Below are 21,396 nucleotides of genomic sequence, written 5' to 3' on the forward strand. Positions count from 1 at the left end.
GAGTTTTACTACCAACCACTGTCAGCTGCTCATTATATTAAAATGTCAAATTACTAACACTAGGCTATATTATAAAAAATAAATAAAAAAAACAGGGAAGTAATTGTAAATACTTTCAATGCGATACAGATAAATAGTCCTCATCAAAAATGTAACTAAGCACAGCTAACATTAGTGCCTAATATGGCAGTTAGAATAAAGTAAGGGTAAAAAAAAAAAAAAAAAAAAAAAAAAAGAGGCGACAACCAGGGCTGTCTGTCTGTGTGTGTGTGTGTGTGTGTGTGTGTGTGTGTGTGTGTGTGTGTGTGTGTGTCTTTCTCAGCATATGTGTGTGTGTGTGTGTGTGTGTTTTCTTTCTACATTGTCAACAGTCTGTCGGTGAGGTGTTCCAGATGTTTGCTTGGTTGTGTAGGGAGCCTTAATAGGCCGAATACAGAGCTTGATGAGCACGTTTTCGTTTCGACCCAGCATGAGGACCCACACTGCTCAGACGACCCCCCCGCAGACTTGGCCCGCTGCCACCCGTCCACCCTCTGCAACCCACCGAGGAACCTGCCAAGAATCAACCCAGAGGAGGTCGATCTGCCTCGTTTCATCGCGATGTCCTCATCAGCAGCTTACGGCGAAAGACTGAACAGCACTGTTTTCTGGGGAACAACACCCACATAACCATATATTCACGTGCACACATACACACACCTTCCATTATGCACGCACTTGCTATTTAAGATTGTTTTGTTTCATGGCACATCTTTGTAATAGTTTTAGATGTTTCTATGCCTCCGTAAAGCACTTTGAACTAACTTGTTTTTATCGTACGCCCACCTTCTGAGCCGAGATCTGCCGGAGGTTTCTTCCTGTTAATAGGCTTTTTTGGGGGTTTTTTTAGGGGGGGGAGGAGGAGAGATTGTCAAATTCTTGGGGTTTTCTATTCAATGTATTAAAGTTCTGTATTAAGGACTGCACTCTAAAGTGCCCCGAGATGACTTGTTTTGATTCAGGTCAATATAAACTAAATAAATAAAATGGAATTAAAAACAATTTTAGTCTCTGCCTTTATTTTAGTTTTTATAAAATGCAATTATACTTTTTTAATGTCTGCTCTTACTGATACTCTATGCACCAATAAAACTGAAATTGTGCGTGTGCATCCTTACCAATTTTTTTTTTTCCTTTTTTTTTTGGGGGGGGGGGTGTCCGTCTTGATATTGACTAGATGGCCACAAAAGCTGCATTTGGTTGCATTCACTTGGTTAAATGACTCTTTTTTGGGGGGGGCAATGTATCTCTATTGCTAACAGTGTATTTGCATATTCTTGTTAAATTGTTTTGTTCAATATTCTGTTATTTAGATTCATTTTAGACTTCACGTTCCTAATCCCAGTCATTATTTCAACCTCTGTAGATTCTTTTTACAAAGTTCATTGTCTCTTCCTGCCTGTTAGTTTTAAGTTTTTGTTTTTTAAATTAAGCTTTCCTGGGTTTGCTCGGTCACATTTTGATGTATAAACATGTAAAGGTCTGTGCCTTCATTTCATATCAAGAAATAATAGGAAGGTAAAATACCAGTCTCATGTGAATTGTTCTTTTTTATACCCAATCATGTTACTGATCTGTTGCCAATTAACCTAATTCGTTAAAAGATGTTCCAACAGCTGTTTTTTTTTGTTTTTTTTTAGCTTTACACAACCTTTCCAGTCTTTTGTTGACCCTGAAACAACTGTTTTGAGATGTGTTGCTGCCATCAAATTAAAAATTAGCTTATATTTTTCATAAAACAATACAATTTCTCTGTTTCAACATTTGTTATGTTGTCTTTAGTCTTTTTCAATTAAATACGGGTTAATGGGATTTGCAAATCATTGCCTCTGTTTTTATTTACATTTCACACATCGTCCCAACCGATTTGGAAACGGGGTTGTAATAATTGATCGTATCTATTGTGAAGATATAATGAAAAACAAAAAAAGCCCAACAAAGGCAGAGGTTATGTAAAATCTTGAAATACATTTATTTCATGCCACTCAAATTGCATTTAAATAATTAAAGAATCCCTTTTATTTATTATTTTGCATTAAATGTAATGGTTTGTTACAAAATTCTATCATAAGTGACGTATGCGTCAGTCAGTTCGTCTCCTTCAGTCCTTCTCTAAAATAACACACCAGTTCCCCTGGTCGTGGTAGCTGCTCTGCACTTTGACTCCAGCCACCAGAGCACACAGCCGCTCCAGCTCCCCCTGCTGGAAGACGTGGTAATAGCGGTGAAAGACGGGAGCTGGGCTGTTCCCCGACTCCGACTTGAGAAAAGCAGAGCTGGAGGTCTGAGTGGAGTCGCCACTCGGACTGGGTTTAGAGTCTGCGTTCGGAGTGGCATCGCTGGTGTCAAGTCCTAATCCAGTAGACATGTTGGAGCCAAAACCTGCACTCGGGGCAGTTTTGGGACTCAAACCAGAGACTGAACAAGAGTTACTTGAAGTATTTCTGGACTTTGTTTTATCCCTCTTCCCACTGTCTCCGGATTCTTCCTCCCCCCGTTTGTTCCCCTCTTTCAGATGCCAGGGAACCAAAAGGTCCTGGGTGTCAAAGGCCGTGCGGTTGGTGTGCACGCGAAGCTTGCCATCTGTCGCTTTGCTAACGTCTCGCATGCTGTCGACAGGCTTGTGGCCGTGTTCTACGTGGCTGTTGGTTTGTGTGCTCGATTTCCTGTGAGCTTCCTGGCTGTCTTCTGATGTGTTTTTAGCGGGGCTTTGCTTCCCATGATTCTCTTCGTTGCGGTCTTTGAGGTATTTGGACTTCTGCTTGTTGTGCTCTTGTTCAAAAGCCCAGACGTAGATCAGCGCCCGACCACCAGGCTTCAAAAGTCTCACCAGCTCCCTCACTGCTGCCAGCCGACGCTCCTGCAACACACAGACAAATGTTGTCAGTAGCTGAGAATCCCAGAAACTAAACTCGGGGACTAAAGAAACTTAAATCTGCATTTGAATTCCTGTTGCATCTCGAGAGATGTGAAGGATCCACAAATCCCACGAACCCAGGACTGATTGGCTTGACTTAAAGTGTAATCTGAGGCAAATGTTTTCAAGCAATAAGACAACAAACAGTTTTGTGACTGTGGCGTTTGAATCGTCGAGGGAAAGGAGGACCCAGAGGTCGATAAGAAATAACAACAAAAGGTTGGATGCGAGTCTCCGCAGTTAAAAAGATCTGCAGAGTGTCTCCGTTTGTTTCCATTTCTTTCAGTTTCTCTGCTTTAAACTAGTAGGGAAGTCAGGCATGTACGTGTTTAACCATAAAACATATAAAAAAATTTAAAAAAACACTTAATTTCTTGGAAAGTAGAACCGAAAGAGCTGCAGCGCAACTTAAATTCACAAACGTTCCTGCTATAAAAAGCTGAACAATTCCTGATCTTCACGCAACAAAAGTATAAACTCATCGCTTTTGTTTTTGCGCCCATTTTTTTTTTTTTTTGTACTCATTTTTCCATCTCGTAGTGTATCAACAGTCTCGTGCGAAGTGTTTCTGCGTCGGTTCATCTGTCCCGAAAAGGAGCTTTGAGCCTTTCGACCGAAATGGAGACATCAGCTGTGTGTTATTGCGTGAGCGTGTGCGTGTGCTCTACGTACCCGCGTGGAAAAATGGTGTATGACAGCTATGGAGATGCAGGCGTCGCAGGAGGCTGTTCGCAGAGGGACGCTGAGAGCATCAGATACAAACGCGCCGAAACCCTTCTCTGCACAGATTTGAACGAGAGCACCGCTGCGATCACATCCCACCTGAAAAGACACAAAACAGACATCGACGCGAGGGCATGTAAAATCATTCAAACGGCAAACACAGGGTAGAGTAGAGCGAAAACATGCGCAAGACCGCAGCTGATCACGGAGAAAACGGCATAGAGCCTAAACGTTCATTGAACAGGTCAGAAGAGGAGAAAGTGTGGAGGGGGAAAAAAAAAAAAAAAAAAGATTCAACAATTAATCAAAAGTGAGCAAACAAGAAATAGGTTGGGAGGTAGATAAGTAAAGAGAATGAGAGAGAGAAAAAAATGTAGAGAAATACGATAAGTGGTGAAAGGGTATAAAATGAAATGTCAAAGGAAGAGAAGAAAGGAGGGAGGAGGGTGGTGGATGTCAGAAATAATCATTTTCAACACGTTTAGTCTCCGGGAGCAATTCAATCAATCTTCATATGATCTCTTCCCAAAAGACACAGAAGTGAGAAGAGATACTACACACACACACACACACACACACACACACACACACACACACACACACACACACACACACACACACACACACACACACACACACACACACACACACACACACACACACACACACTCTGACATGCAAACACACAGAGGTCAGCCTTTTTCATTTCTATTAAAACGGGTGCCGTTAACAGTGTTAAACTGCAATGGGAGAGAATGAGCTAATACGAAGAGGGAAAGACTGAAGAGAGGAAAGGGAAGCAAAGCAGACCAAAATAAACGGCGTTAAAAGAATATTAGAAAAGAAGCAAGAGTACAGCTAAAAGTTGGTGGGTGACCCTCATGAGCCCAGCGTTCTGTGTAATGATTTATCACAGCTACAGTCTGAGTCACAATAAGCTCCTCCAAATCCCAAACATGAATATCCCAGTGTGCATACGTAAACAGAACATTTGGGATATTTACCGTGGAAACTGAGCTAATGCAAACAATGACATCCATCAGAAATCAGAGCGAGAACAGAGATCTCATCCCTTGGTGTCTTACTTTGATTCATTTAGCTCTCCTCAAATGAGTGCTGACGACTTGACACAGCTCCTCCTTTTCATTTCTCATGTGTGAGAGCCGAGCACTGAAACTGTGACCTCTGCAGGGTCTGCTTGCTGCTGCACTTTTCAGGGTTGGTGGGTATCTGGCCTGTTCTGTTGTAGAGCCAAACTGAAACAGGGTGCGAGCTTTAGCTGAGGACCTTCATACTCACTGTGTCATATTTGTGAGAAAACAATGAGTCGAATTGTTTAAAGGAACAGTTCTAAAACTTGGAACCCAAGTCATTTGATTTATTTCTGAGGGATGAAAGTTGTGTGATAAGTATAGGATGTACAGGATGCACAGGATGTATAGAAATGGAGTTGGCATTAGCTTAGCCTAGTTTAGCACAAATACTTAAGAAATAAACTAGCCTTGATTCAAAGAACTATTAATACCAACCAACATCTCCGAACCTGACTTCTATGAATTCAGTTTGTTTAACTCATGCAGTGCATGAACAGAAATGTCAAAATGTTATTTTGTGAGTTGTAGGTTAGTTACGTGTGGGCGCTACAACTTGATGAATATCAATGTATAATTGGATTATTCCTTTAAAGTTTGTTTTAAAGGTCCCATAATCTACACTTTTCCTGTGTTTTACTTGTAGTCTTGATATCTAATAAGAAGTTATTTTTTGGGTTTTAAGTACCAAAAATCTCCTGTCTTAAGCTTCCGTCTGGAACTCAAACCATGAACTGGCTGTTTCATGTCTGTGTCTTTAAGGCGCAGTTGTATCAACGATCCTCTCTTTTGATTGGCTGACTCTTTGCCGAGTTTGTGACATCACGAACTTACAGAAGTCAAAGCGGTAGTTACTAAATACGGGCTTTTCTCTGTGCACTAAGCATTTTACCACTTTCAGTCTTGACCTAATTTATAGTAAAAAAAAGAAAGAAGTAGAAATCTGAATTTATACAATATGGGACCGTTAACGTTTTTATTCATGTCTGCTCTGAAACAACTGAATGGCCTTGCCAGAGAGACCTCATTATACAAGTTTATCAGGGTTATTGGTCGTGTCGGGCTCATCTCCGTCATGTTTACAGAAGACTGGTTTGAAAGAAGGCCTGTGCCATCTAACATCGTCCTGAATCTTTGTTCTGTCAAGTAGCAGCAGCGGAGGAAGAGGAGTTTTAGCTCGGAGGAAGAATCACTGTTTGCCGTCTCCACTGCTACTGATTTTCTAGTTGTGCGTGAAACACACTCTTCAGTCGGGACCCGTTTCTGCACACAAACGGCTGTTATGAAAATGTGTGGCATTTCTAAGTGATAATAATCCAAGAAGCAGTAGCAATAAAACAGGATATTTCCCTGCAGGGATCACTGAGGTGTCCCAGAATTGCAGACATTGTTATAGTATATGACGACACTCACTGCAATCATGTCTGGGTTCACACCCAAGTATTTCCCATTTCCACAGCCCACATCAGCCAGCACGCTGCCAGCTGGGAGCGAGGACAGGAAGTGGCATACGCGGGGCCAGGGGGAGTGGCGAGTGCTGCTGAAGTGGGAGGCGATGGCGTCGTACACCCGGTGCACATACTCCTCCTCCAGACGGGCTGCGTCGGCACGGCAACAGGGAAGTGCGGGTGGAGACGGCGGAGAGGGCGCGGGTGCTGAAGGAGCTCCCTGACTGTCACAGGCGGAGGGGAAACCTGGAGAGAGGAGGGAGAGGGAGAAGGAGAGGGGCGGTGCTCACTGGTGAGATGTATTTATAAATCAGTGACATTCAGCTGACGCACCAGCATTTGTCTTTGACCAGCAATGCTACATAAAAGTTGAATTACTATGATATGATTTTGTAAAAACATTTTTTTAGATAATCGGCAACTTTTGTAATAATCCTTTAACTGTTTCTTCAAGCAAAAATGACAAATACGTTCTGGCCCCAGACTCTCAAATGTGATGATGTCCTGTTTCCTTTTTCAGAAAACATTGAGGTGCCAGACCATCGTCGCACATTAAATTTTTTCACTTTTTCTCTCCATGTAGGTTGAAATATGACAAGAGTGTGAAAATCCTACTGACGGGTGTGTGTGTGTGTGTGTGTGTGTGTGTGTGTGTGTGTGTGTGTGTGTGTGTGTGTGTGTGTGTGTGTGTGTGTGTGTGTGTGTGTGTGTGTGTGTGTGTTAAACAGTAAATGAATGGGATCAAACTGTTAAACATGCAACTGGTAGGATTTAAACCTTCAGATTTAGGGTCTCACTTTGTCACGAAACATTCAGGTTTGATCCCCATCAGAGCAGCACCTATTAAAAACACCCTCAGTCAGTCTGCCTGGCCTTTCATAAATGTGTCCCATAAGTCCTCTAGAGGTGGTGACACACCTGAAGATGTCTAGTGCAGGATATCCTGAGGAGGTAGTAACGGAGTCTTCTGTTATCAAAGACACACACACACACACACACACACACACACACACACACACACACACACACTGCGTGTTTTATTGTACACGCAACATGCTCACCACAGCGGCAGGGTTCATGTCGGATCTTGCGGAAAGTGAAAGAAGTGCGGGTGCCCCTCTTGCTCAAAGTGAGATTGCTGTGGGTCCCGAGGCCCGGCGTTGTACGAGCAGGGGATTGTGGGTCGCAGGCTGGCACCATGTCAAACTTTCGAGGAGTAATCCTGAGAAAACAGATAGTTGTAGTAGTTACAGTAGACGGCTATACACAAACGGAAAACAACTCATCTGTGTGGTGACACCAGAGGACGTGTCATGTGTAAAGGGATTAAAATGTGTGTGTGTGTGTGGGGGGGGGGGGACAACAACACAGACAGACAGAAAACACAGTACAAAGCCCAGAGAAACATCAGTAAACTCAGCAGAGAGAGAGAGAGAGAAAAAGAGAGAGAGAGAGAGAGAGAAAAGAACTGTCACTGCTCTGTGAGTCAACCTAAAGCTTATGTCGAGATGAAGTGACTCCTAGAGGGAGAGACGGATCAGTCTGACACAGTCCAGCTCACCCATGAGTCCAGAGGTGTCTGCTCTCTCCCTTCATCACCAGGAGGCTCCGCCCTGGCAACACCACGGCAACAACACGGCCATCGGGATGGCGGAACTCCATCACAGTCTGTGAAAACACACACAAACACGCATGAATTTAAAGTAGGCCTGCACGAAATGATGAAAATCTACAATAACGTTGTTCAATTTTGCCTGAACGACGGGACTTGCGATAAATGAACAAAACATTCAAGTGTGCGTATTAGTAACACAGTTCCCGTGTCTTTCTGCTATACTGGATCGATGCGTGCCCATTTATTATTCTGTAACTGCTGCAGCCATGTAGTCAAGTCTCATTAGTTTTAGTATGAATTTAATGTATCTTTAAGCTTAGAAAACCTTTAAGCGCCTGTTAATGCTTCATTGATTTTTCAGTCTTGTTCATTTAAATCTTCAGACAGCATACTGTGTGATTTCATCAAGTTCCATTTAAACTATGTCATTGAACAGCTGTTTGGGCAAAGACACACTAAAGATGTTTCTGGGGGAAAAAAAGACAAAGGAAAGTAAATAAAGAAAGAAGCTTTTAATTTGGACAGTAAAATTCCATTGAAGTCATCACATTTATTACACTGACCTCCAATCATCAAATCAGTATGTATCGAACTGGTTATTCACTTGATTATTAATATTCAGGTGTTGTTCAATCAGAATTTCTGCGTAAATGAGTTCTTGAATAAATGCAATCCACACCACCAACGAAAAGAAAATGAAAAAATATCTGTCAAGCAGGAAACCTTTTTTTTTTTTCTTCTTAATTTTACTCAACAGTTTTGACTGACATCAGAAGAAGAAAGAAAAACTAAAAACATGTCTGCTTGCTCTCCCTCTAACAAGCAGTGTTGGTGTTTGATCCTAATGTTTCCTTACAGCACAAAGTCTACGGGGAAATTACATCTACACAATTTCAAACTGCATCTCTCCAACTTCTGACAGCAGGAAAATTGGATTTTGTGAAGTAGAGGCGTGTGTGTGTGTGTGTGTGTGTGTGTGTGTGTGTGTGTGTGTGTGTGTGTGTGTGTGTGTGTGTGTGTGTGTGTGTGTGTGTGTGTGTGTGTGTGTGTGTGTGTGTGTGTGCGTGCGGGCGGGTGAGTGAGAGACAGATATGGGTTTGTGTTCAAGTGTGAAAGAGCATGCGACTCCAGCAAAGGATCAGATCTTTCCCTCAGACCACAACTCTCTCACTCTCACTCACACACTCTCTCACACTCACACACACACACACACACACACACAGGGGAGGCAGCACAGGGCTGTGCGGTTGCCGTCTTCGGAGTGTTAGCCAATCAATGAAACCGGTGGAATGTGACTGAATCGATGGTGATGCCGGCAACTACACTTTACTACAAGACTATTCATCATTCTCCCTCTCGCACACACACACACTCAGGTTTGTGTGGCTATCTTTGTGAGGACATTAAATAACATCATGCATTCCCTTTAACCTTAACTTTCATCCTCAGAACGCACACAAGCAGGCTCAGGGAGTGCAGCTATATTTAACGTAACATAATGTGTTTAATCAGTGGCAACTGAATCAATTATGTGATTTTAAGAGCTGCAACAATCGGTGGATAAATCGATTAGTAGATGGACAGAAACCAAATCCACAACTATTTTAACATTTGATTCGTCATTTTGAGTCAATTTTTAATTGAAATCTGATTCCCGCTTCTTAAATGTGAATATTTTCCGTCACTCCTCCATGATAATAACCTGAATATGTTATGGCTGTGGACTGTTGGTCGGGACACAAAGAAGAGAGTTTACGCTGCACCTTCGGCTTTGGGAAACAAAGTCCACAATTTTTAATCCTTTTCTGGCATTTTTGAGACCAGACGGCTAATTGATTGATCAGGAAGAAAAACATATTAATCAAGAATGAAACTATTTGTTAGTTGGTTATTTTTTACATTTTGGAAGTGAAAAATGAAAATGAAAACAACCCAAGTTGAATCAAACTCGGCGATAAGCAGAAAGCTGTGCTTTTGTGATGCACTGAATCGAAACAAAACTGAATCTCAATCGGATAAACTCATAACAGACAAACTTTCATAAAATACACGGAAAAAACATGCATATCATATTTCCAAATAGTCTTTGAAATACATTGCTGATGATATTCTCTTCAATCATTACATCCCCATATTCAGAGAATCCTACTTTTGGGATTGAAATATGTAATAATAATAATATTGTGTTATGTTGATAGATGTGAAACTAATATTTCATAATTTAAAGTTGTGAATATTGTAAGTTAGATCCGAGTTGAATTAGGGAAATCAATGTGAGATCCTTTGTTCACATGCTAAGAATTAGTTGATGAAGATGTGCGCGCGCGCACACACACAGACAGTCTGTACACACACACACACACACACACACACACACACACACACACACACACACACACACACACACACACACACACACACACACAGTCTGTCTGTCTGTCTGTCTGTGCGTGTGACAGATGCTGTGACAGCTGATTGCTAATAGAGCCCCTTCTTTTCAGACGAGCGGGGACAGATGGGAGTTCATCTGCAGCAATCAGGCTGTGGAGACTAAACCGCCGTCCTAGTTCCAGGTCACAACATAGTCAAGGACGTGAAATCATCCAACACTTAAAGGAAAATCTATATCTCTTGTCTTCATCCGTTGTTTACACATTTAACCAAGTCATTAACTGCACGCTGTATGAAAAGAAAGCCACTGTGCACAAGAGAGTAGACCGTGAGTCAGAGGGAGCGGAGAGACTGACAGCAGTCCACAAAGTGTTCACAGTGAAACCACGTGGGGACACAAGATCCAAACAGACTTTTGCTGGTGACAGCAACCTGAGACGGATAAAGCACACGTGTCAATGAGGTGATGAATAGTTTGATTGATCACAGCAGAGCACAGAAAGGAAACAAAACACGAGAAGCGTCTGATTTCACTACATTATCATTTACGTCCCCGTTTTAACTGTCTGATCTTTGTTTTAAAGGTGAAAACTCTTCTCTTAAGACTCTTTAAATGTCTAATTTACGTTTTAGTTACTGATGCATGATGCACCCCGAGCACCTCCGGCCGAGACCGGCTGTGCGAGCTGATTGATGAGGTGTCTGCGGCGTTGATGGCGGACTGACTTCTTACCTTTGCTCCCAGGCTCAGTGACAGGATGGTGTCCTCGAAGGCAGAGTGAGTGTCCACGTGAGGAGGAATACCTGAAGGTATTATAAACACATGTACATGAAAATCACTCAAGTTCATCAAGTCACTTTGAAATAAAATAGGTGAATTATTCACACATTTAATAATGAAATGGACTTCGTGTGGGTGAGCTTAAGAAAACTTCATTAAGAACAATTTCTTTATAAAAAATTTTTTTTTTTTTAAATCCTACTGCGTTAACAAACGACTGACAGGATCCAAGTACTCTGTATGCTGGAACGGTTCTGCTGCCACCTTGTGGTGTAACTCGGTAATGTGTGCTCCTTAACTCCGTTGTAACCACAGATGAATAATTAGGTGTTTTAGCTGCTGCCTTTGACTTCAGAGTATCTGTGTAACATGCCTCCAACATAAACACTCATTATACAACTGCATCTCTATTCCCACAGCTCTCTTCAGCGCTGCCTCGCCATTTTGTGTGTCTTTGAAATTCCCACACCACACCTGTTCAAACGTCATATGGTATCGATTTGTTTCAAACAGATCCTGTTTAGAATCAATTATTACCAAACACCGACTGCCGAAGCACCCTGAGGAGTTGATATTGATTTTTTTTGGTTTGTTAATTATTCATGTGTTTATGACTGTATGGGCTAAAGTCAATACTGCACTCATTAGAGGCCGGAGTAACTCACCCTGTCCAGACTCATACTGGTTCACAGTCAGCTGGTCGGGCATCACGTCGATGTGTCCGCTCCTCACACACCGATCCAGCACAGGCAAACACTCCTCGGGAAGACCTGCATATAAACACGCACACTTAAAATCTCCTCTTCACTTCTTTAAAATGTTCTTCTCAATGTTTTGTAACGAGGTCACATTTTTTTGTATCTAGTAATACACTGTGCACTGATAAGAGTTGTAGGGGACAACTAAAATGCTAAAAGGATAAATGCCACGTCTCTGCTTGACAATCAGCAACGTAGGATGAGGAGAATAAAAAGACGCTCTTCGAGACAGCTCAGCGTACTGCAGCGAACGGCACAACAACACTCAATTTCAGCATCGTAATTGTCAAGTGAAATGTGACCACAAGTGAAAGGACTAAAGGCCAAATCGAAGAAAATACAAACCATGAGCTTATAAATGAATTGCATAAAAAAAAAAAAAGAAGAGCGAGTTTACCTGAAGGTAGAGGCGCGTCTTTATCCACGTTGTTGTTGTCGTAGCGAAATTCAAAGCCGTAGTGTTTGACTCTTCTGTGCTTCAGAGCTTTTTGAGCTAAAACATTACAACATTAATTAATCAATCAATGATTACCCATAAAACACAATTGTCTAGAATCTAATACTAGTGTATCATGGATTTTTTTTAACATGACAGTAAATGTTTGATTTGAAAGAAGAAGAAAAAAAAAACTAAATGTATTTAAATATTTTACAAGCTTTTCCTTTTAGTTTAATCTATCCTACCTCATCTTTATATTGATGTTAGGTTCAGTGTTAAAGACTTGATACTTCCAGGCTGAACAATGCAAGAAGAACTGCAACTTGGGGTCAGATAAAGCTATAAATCATGCAGGCCTTCACCAGTGACATCATCATTGGAGGACGACCAGTCTACAGCAGCGAGCAGCACAGCTTCTTCCTCTGGAGACACAAACTCCTCTACCAGGACTAATCCATCTGGCAAAGGGACGGACGCCTCCTCCTGCTGGGCTACTGTACACAACACAATACACACCGCGAGGCTGCAGAAACATGTTTCTTATCGGACATGGTATCCAAAAGGCTGTCTTTAAGCATCTTCTAAAATAATGTAGGTTTTAAACAAGTGAAGAAGGTTTCAAATGTGTTTGTGGTTGTATGTATGTCTCAATGTTTAAGGCAAGTACCCGAGTTGACAAAACTGAGGTAGAGTGTGACACTGTTCCCTCCACATGGAAGATTTTGTCCATTTAGGTGGACCTGAGCTTTCCGAGCGTTCTCCTCAGACCTGGAAACAGAGTGGAAATAATGATAAAAAAAAATTAAAAAAATCTTCCTACGTTTTATGAAGAAAAAGCGTCCTAAAAGGTATGAAACAAGCTCCAGCTGTGATAAAGTGCGGCCCGTGTCTCGGCTGTACCTGTACGTGACGAAGGCGTAGGGCTTGTGAGGAGGCATGAGCAGCACCTCCACCTCTCCCATCTCTGTCAGCGCTGCACGGAGATCCTCCCGACTCACGCCATTCCCCAGACCGCCATTCACCACCACCAGACTCTGGGCAGGGTCAGACAGAGGTGGATTATATACAGGGTCAGACAGAGGTGGATTATATACAGGGTCAGACAGAGGTGGATTATATAGAGGGTCAGACAGAGGTGGGGTCAGACAGAGGTGGATTATATGGAGGGTCAGACAGAGGTGGATTATATACAGGGTCAGACAGAGGTGGATTATATAGAGGGTCAGACAGAGGTGGATTATATAGAGGGTCAGACAGAGGTGGATTATATATAGGGTCAGACAGAGGTGGATTATATATACAGGGTCAGACAGGGGTGGATTATATAGAGGGTCAGACAGAGGTGGATTATATATAGAGGGTCAGACAGAGGTGGATTATATACAGGGTCAGACAGAGGTGGATTATATATACAGGGTCAGACAGGGGTGGATTATATATAGGGTCAGACAGAGGTGGATTATATAGAGGGTCAGACAGAGGTGGATTATATACAGGGTCAGACAGAGGTGGATTATATAGAGGGTCAGACAGAGGTGGATTATATATACAGGGTCAGACAGAGGTGGATTATATAGAGGGTCAGAGAGAGGTGGATTATACACAGGGTCAGACAGGGGTGGATTATATATAGGGTCAGACAGATGTGGATTATATAGAGGGTCAGACAGAGGTGGATTATATAGAGGGTCAGACAGAGGTGGATTATACACAGGGTCATACAGGGTTGGATTATATTCATACCAGTTAACCACAAAGCAGCAAGAGGACATTAAAAACACGTGTTTGACATCCCGACACGAGTTCCTCCAACAACATCCACCTTCACCAAAGTGAACAGACACAACATTTTATATCTGTGCTTTTGTTTTGTGTCACTCTGGTCAGTCTTGTGATCTCTGTTGGTTGATACAATAGAACCTAAAAAATAACCCTCAATTGGTGGTATTTGTAGAATATCAAAATAAAATGTCTTATGCACATCATTTAGCTCTTTAAACAGACCCAGACTTGTGTTTCGAGACATTTTGTCTTCATACAATCACTGCAGATTCAAAACATTGATCCCAACTGTGAGAGAGCCAATGGTTAGTCTCCTAAAGTAGTAAATACGAGCTAATATTAAAGCAACACCTTCAAAATAGTCTGCTATATTAGGGAACCACACGCGTGTCTTCTTTCTTAAAGTGCAAACTAACTTTAAAATGTAATTTACAGTTCCAATAGTTGCAAAATGTACAGAAGAATAACAGCTAGCTCGATTCCGTGCTCGTCAGCTGATCCATTTCCGGTGTTTTTTTCTTTTTACCTTGGTAGGCTGCTGTGCTGTACTGATGCCTTCATGCTTCAGTAAGGTGTGACTGCCTTTTATTTGTTTTTTGAGAACTTTCTTCTCCTCTTTACTCCTTCTGGCGGCCTTCACGTTGTTTTTCACACAAGGCTCCATTGTACGTTATTTAATTCTGTCCGGGTGCAACAAGGATTGAAACACGATGGTTCCTGGACCGGCTCGTCGCCGGGAAAGCAGCAGCAGCCGCACTCTTTCTCCTTGATAATCTCATGTTGTTAGAAAAAAATGACTGAAGGGAAATTAATAGAATGAAAACTTAATTTTATTAGCTAAAACAGATGCTGACGTTGAAGTTTTCCTTTGGGGGACATTATTTGCCAAGGGGGGGGGGGGGGGAAGCAATATATGTTATCGCAATACTCAGCATATTGCATGTATAAAATCTGAATAATATCACATTGTCACTTAAGTATTCCCAGCTCTCATGAAAACAGATGATTTATTCCCCCTGAGGATCATGAACACTTTTTACACATGCTGCCTCCAAGACAGCACAAACTCTGCCCTGCACCACATAAATAAAAAGAAAGAAATCATCAGGAATTCGGTGATTTTTCAAAAACATATGACAAATATAATTCAACTGAGGGCCCAAGGCTATTAAATGCCCTCAAACCCTCATTGTCTTCAAAACAAAACAAGCGGGCTTTTTACAGGATTCATGGAAACCCATATATAGATGTCAAGGAATACCACTAATAGGGAAAAATCTATCTTTATTACTCAGTGGTGTGTCTCTAGATAATAATATGTTTAACTTGATAGTTTTGTCTTGCTTAAGTGCTTCTCCTCTCTTTTGTTCTTTGTGACGTCCAGTGTTTTAGTCTTTTGGCTCCATTATACGGGCATTATACAAACCCCGATGGTAAATCCATCCAGCATGCCTCCTTAATCTCCCAACCAAAGACAGACAAAAATGCTCCATGGATCATTCTATAAGCCCCGCTAACTTGATACTGAGGGATAAGATGTAAGTGTGCGGGGTGACTATCCTGGGAGGAATGTCTGTCGTTCCATTTCCATTCTTTTCATTCATCCATCATCTGACTCAACTCACAACTGAGAATAACCTTGTGTTACCTGAGAATGAAAAAAATATCACACTGGGCTAGTTTTTCTTCATGCATCATTTTTAACAAAACCACAAGACATATACAAGCAGTCATTCACATTCAGGGTTAATTACTGAATGGTGATTAATGTATTCTGTCCGTTGTTTTGTCTTTGATGCAGTGCCCGCCCTGGTTGCCACTCTCAGTATGCTTCCTCCCTCAGTAGAGCCAATTAACTAGAATCTTGCATACAAATTCCTCTGCAGTCAGATTAATGACTTCACAGCCCCTCTGGAAATCTGTTCCACCATGCATGTGCAAGTCTTCATATGTGCTTTTCAGCATTAAGCATCTGTGTGTGTGCGCGTGCGTGTGCGCGTGCGTGTGTGCGCGTGTGTGTGTGTGTGTGTGTGTGTGTGTGTGCGTGTGCATCTATACACTGGTTTGTTGTGTAATGAAGCCCTCACCTGTCTTCAGCCATCTCTGTAATTACAGTGCCAGGCTGAGCCGCTGGCCGGTGGGAACCCTTCGATGGCTTCATACCACGTTCAGTTTAGTCTAAAAAAACAACAGCTGGTCAGACAGAAGAGCACACGGCTGCCCTCTTTGACTTAGTCTTTTTTTTTTTTTTTTTTTTTTTTAAAGCTTTCTGATAAAAATCTTCCCTTATTTATCAGCATTGGATGACACACGCAGTTGTAGTCAGTTGTAGTATCAGTAAGTTCCTCCATTTCCTATCATTCGCAACATTTAATACAGCATTTTCATCCATTGCACTCGGTAACCCAAAAAATCATATGACAGTTAAAAAATTTTTTTTAAAAAAGGACAAAATTGTTGGATTAAATTTGGTGACAATCGTTGGTACTGCAATTTAATTGTACTTTCTGTTACTGTTATTCAAAGACTGACGGCCAAAAAAAATTCTTGGAGACTTAACCATAGCTACTACTCAAGGGAATGGTGTGTGATAAAAAATGTTTTACTGAATGTTATCAACAATATTCAATGAACAGAACATTCCTGCATTTTATCCCTTATTCAGCTTCTTTATTGTGCAATTATTTTATGTTTAGTAACAATGGCGTAAACTACTATATTACAATATTGGAGAAAACACATAGATTTTCAAAATAAAATCTCATATACAGTATCAGGCTTTACAGGCTGATGAAAAGCTGCTTCTTTTCTGTTAAAAGATGTAAGTATTGTTTAGATACATGAAGATGTTTTTTTCCCAAATCAACTGTATTTTTTAACCTTACTTTGGAAAATATCCAACTTCCTTTCTGACTTTTGCAGGAGCTACAAAGTACTTTTAAGAATTTGTATTCTGTCTCTCTTTGTCTTCAACAGATTTACTGTAACCATATAGTCAAGTGGTTAAGGTGCATGCCACATGATTAATAATCCCCTCAGCAGTGGCATCCTTGTATGATACCTGGCTGGTCAGACATTTCTTGCATGTTATTCCCAGTATCTCATTCCCAAGCAAGATGCAGAAAACAAGTAGCAGCAGCACATCCAGCAGGTTCAAGCAGCATTCACACTGCATTTTCCTCAGGAAAGTTTTTAAGTATAAATCTTAATGAATAAGTCTGAACATTGTACCAAGCGTAAATTAAACTTTGAGGTTATGAACAGAAGTTTAGTGAGATATGGCTCTTGCTAGTGTTCAAGGGCAGCTTCACCTCATGCTCTGAAAAAGTGGTATAACCGCAAGAACTAGAGTGGATCCACTTGTGTACCCTGAGGTATGCCATCACCCTTTGAAATGCAGGGCCAGTTGCCATTGGTCAAACTCCTGTTGCTGACATCTTATCTTAATCTTGTCTTCTAACTAGCTGGAAGTGCAGGATTCAAGATGGACAGATGAAGAAACCAGATGCTGCCTTTTAAAATAGTGGTCCTGATCTACATCGCTCTCGAGGGACCCACTTTAACCCTCGTGTTGTCCTTGGGTCAAAATGACCGGGAGCTGTGTTCAACCAAGTTCTATTTTATTTTCATATTTTTTGGGATCATTGGTGACAAGGAGGCTGTGAGGGTTTCTTTAAAGAATGATGACCGATGATCCCAAAAAAATATTAAAAATATAGAAATAAAATAGAACTTGGTTGAACACAGCTGCGTGTCATTTTGACCTGAGGACAACACGAGGGTTAAGCAGATAACTACAGGTTCTTTGAAAAAGATGAGAGTCCTAAAAAACTGAAGGGGTGAAACAGGAAGTAGAGGTGGAGATCATGTAAGTACATTTCTGAAATCGGCTTACTGTTTAAAAGGAGTTTGATGCTCAGATCAAACCCTTGACTCTAGAGAAAACTAGGGTTCATAAGAAACTCATGTCAATTTCTTTTTAAAAAAAAATCATTGTCTTGCCATGGCAAAGTAGTTTTGCTGTCTAACCCAAATCACATGGTGTTGTTTCCTTAACCAGTGGTGGTTTTTCATGCCTATAGCCAATGCGAAATTTGACACAGTAGGCTGTAGTGGGCGGACTATAGGTGTATTATAGGCTTTGACGTGATACCGGGCTGGGATAGCATGTTTGCCCCGGCTTCTTAACTTTATAATAAACTAATCTAATTCTCTCCAGCATATACCTTCATAGCAGACATAAGAAGTTTTAGTCACTGCAAATTTAAATAACTTGTATTAACTTTAAAAACACTACAATAATTACACTACACTAATTTGTCCACTGTTTATAATTATTGGGCCGTACTCACAGCTAGAAACAATCACCGCACTGGCTTGCACTTCATCACAAGAAGAGAAGTGTCATATATCACACACACACACACACACACACGCACACGCACACACACACACACACACACACACACACACACACACACACACACACACACGCACGCACGCACAATATCCCAGAATGGGTGGAATGTGTCTCTGAGTCCTTGTTGACACCCCTCTGTCTCTCCACTGATTTAGAGGGTACCCTGCCAGCACTTTTACTATGTTAAACACACACACACACAGCTGTCAGAGTGGGCTGTGGTCCACCCCACACAGAGATGCCTGCACACCTCAGCCTGCTCTATTCAATCCCCTCAGCACTGGATCTCCGTGACAATGGGAATCCCTGGGTCAAATAGCTAGTAGATCCAATGCTGGCAGAGCAGCAGGGTGATCAAATTGCAGCTGTTTTTGATCTGTTAAATCCTCTAGGAATGACCTTGGAATCCTGTGATGGAAAGGTTCAAGGGAGCTGAGCTCATGCTTTGTCCTGTTGTGCACCCTTTGTGTCTACAGGAGGAGGTGTGTGTGTCAAGGGGGTTTAGCACCAGTTCAGAGATAACCCCGTTCTCGGCAGCTGTCAAGTGTGAGAGGAGCTGAGAGGTTCGCTGTGGTGAACTGTCCAAATCCTTTTCTTAGCACCAGCATGACAGGGAGGAGGAGGAATGTAAAAGTACAATGGATATACACAACCACAAAAGAGGGACAAACAACTCTACTTTGTACTTAACATCTATTAAAAGGGAAAGTTTTGGCGAATACCACTCTCAGCCAGCTGTCAGTTAGCCTACTTCAGCATAAAGACTGGAAGCAGAGGGGAAGAAAATCTGACCGCCAGCACTCTTAAAGCACACTGACTAACATTGTTTCATTTGTTTAATCTGTTCTGTCGCACATGTTAGACCTATAGGATTTATTATTTTGCTCATCAGCCTGTCAGCATGAAGGGAGCAGAATTGGATTCAGCTTGCGTCTGTTCATCCATCAGCTGAGAGCTTTAAAGCAGATATGCCTTGTTCATTTTGAAGAGGTTGCTCTGCTACTCTTCTTTGCCTTTGAGTATACTTCCTCCCCAGACACCGAGTGATACTGTTTCAGTTTCCTACGTCCATCAGATGATACAAGTATTGTGTTTGGAACAGCTGTAATCCACCAAGTATCTACCATAGCGTTTTATAAATAACCCTGAGTCCCTTCTCGGTTGTGGGCATGGTTATGGATGGGAAACGCTCCAGTGGGCCAGATTGTGGAAAATAACACGCTCTTATTGGTTGTTTTAGTTGGTATGTGACATCAGTTGGTGTGAATGTGAACCACTGGGTTACTTTAGGAGCAGGCTCTGCCCCTGGCGACAAAAGAAAGCTGGACAACAGCAAGCAACAGATGCTGCGGAGGAGAACGGCCGCAACACAGAAGCATCCAGTAAGAAGAAGATAAGTTGCTGTATCAGATGTCAACATAAAGAAAGAAGTAGACCAGAGCTTTCTTCTTTCCCTGTTCATGGTGAGATCACAACCCAAAGAAACGAGGTAAAAGCTCACAAACTGAGTCTGATTTTCTGTTTTTCATTTTGTAATTTTTGCCTTTTTGGTGGGGCTACCAAAGCCACAGATCAGCATTTGAGGAACTGTGTTTTTTTTTTTCTTCAACTGATGACCTGGAATTGAAATAAAAGTGGTTATATTCTGACCTAATCAAAGCAACTGTGTAAAAGTGCATCAACGAGTCTGCACAATTTTAACCTGATCAGTAGTGTACATTATTGTTTATGCCTTGTGTGTGTGTGTGTGTGTGTGTGTATGTGTGTGTGTGTGTGTGTGTGTGTGTGTGTGTGTGTGCGTGTGTGTGTGTGCGTGCGTGTGTGCGTGCACGTGCGTGCACATGCATGTGATGTCCCATGTGAATATGAGGGGATATTGTGGGCTCTGTTGAGTGATGGTGAGTGTGAATAGACATACTGATCTCTCTAACCTATGACAACAAAGACAACTGGCTCCTAAATGGTGGAATGAGCTCCCCACCGACATCAGGACAGCGGAAACTCTGCACATCTTCCGCCGCAAACTAAAAAACACACCTCTTCCGACTTTACCTTGAACAGTAGAACTTTAGTAGCACTTAAAATGGCACTTACTGATAGCACTTTGTAGTTTGGCTTTCTTGAAGAAATTGTATTTACTTGATTCCTGTTGTTCTGGGTTTTGTACCCTCATGGTTGAAATGCACTTATTGTAAGTCGCTTTGGATAAAAGCGTCAGCTAAATGAAATGTAATGTAATGTAATGTAACATACACCAACACAGGATGTGTGCCGCACACATGCACACACTACTTTTCAATAGCTGCTAATATGCTTTGTTCCTTTCTGCATATCTGTACTCTTCTTTTTCTCCATCTCTACTCCCTCCCAGGTCTCGGATCAGTGTCCAAAAAGGAGCCACACCTCTTCACAAATATCCCCTCTGCAACCTTCCTCCTTGTCTCCTTCCTTCTCGACCCCCAATCCTCTTCTCAGCAGCAGATCTTCTGCTCCCCGTCAGTATCAGCCGCCCTCTCTCTCCGAGATACAGCCATGGATCGGTCAGTGCAGGAGCTGTTCCTCAACTTCATGATCGTCTTAATCACCGTGCTGCTGATGTGGCTGCTGGTGAAAACTTACCAGAACTAAACCATGGAGCAACAAGAGAGGTGGAGGGGATGGAGATGTGTGTGGAGGGAAGTCAGCATGGTTACTGTAAGACTTTGTTTATCGTCAGTGATCTGATCCGGAGATGTAGGATTCATATGAAGCCAATCTGATTGCTAAAGCCAAGGTAGACTGTCATTGACAAACTGGCACTGGGTCTGTGTCTTTTTTTTTTTTATTGTGGCCATGAGTTCTGGTCTCTGCTGAAGTTATCACAGTGAAAGTGGGAGGGTGAATAAAGATAAATGAAAGAGGTTTGAGGCTTTAGTTTTTCACCGTGGAAACATTGAACCATGCTGTCGTATCTTTTGTTCTGTTTTTACAAAGGGATGAATGATACAAACGC

At 41.9% G+C, this 21,396-nt stretch overlaps 2 protein-coding genes and 1 long non-coding RNA gene across 3 annotated transcripts in view; 2 read left to right on the forward strand and 1 right to left on the reverse strand.

Moving 5' to 3' along the window:
- The window catches only part of LOC138615487 (uncharacterized), a 92,882-nt gene that overhangs the window by 33,133 nt on the left and 38,353 nt on the right, over positions 1-21,396 (forward strand). The gene's annotated exons all lie outside the window — the stretch shown is intronic.
- alkbh8 (alkB homolog 8, tRNA methyltransferase) lies at positions 1,988-14,648 on the reverse strand. The gene is made up of 12 exons (XM_069688927.1): positions 14,511-14,648; positions 13,103-13,236; positions 12,870-12,970; positions 12,565-12,696; positions 12,161-12,256; positions 11,671-11,775; positions 10,958-11,028; positions 7,780-7,886; positions 7,280-7,440; positions 6,184-6,464; positions 3,629-3,778; positions 1,988-2,899 (listed from the first exon to the last, which is right to left on the reverse strand). The coding sequence occupies exons 1-12, from the start codon at positions 14,646-14,648 to the stop codon at positions 2,141-2,143; spliced, it is 2,235 nt and encodes a 744-aa protein (XP_069545028.1). The 3' UTR covers positions 1,988-2,140.
- On the forward strand, positions 19,733-21,305 carry LOC138615377 (sarcolipin). Its single transcript, XM_069688964.1, has 2 exons — positions 19,733-19,893; positions 20,776-21,305. The coding sequence occupies exon 2, from the start codon at positions 20,937-20,939 to the stop codon at positions 21,030-21,032; it is 96 nt and encodes a 31-aa protein (XP_069545065.1). The 5' UTR covers positions 19,733-19,893; positions 20,776-20,936; the 3' UTR covers positions 21,033-21,305.

The sequence above is a fragment of the Brachyistius frenatus genome, unplaced genomic scaffold, assembly GCF_029030835.1.
Source record: "Brachyistius frenatus isolate BFR_SWC_R1_liver_20210118 unplaced genomic scaffold, ASM2903083v1 Contig_1, whole genome shotgun sequence".
Classification (NCBI taxonomy): Eukaryota; Metazoa; Chordata; class Actinopteri; family Embiotocidae; genus Brachyistius; species Brachyistius frenatus.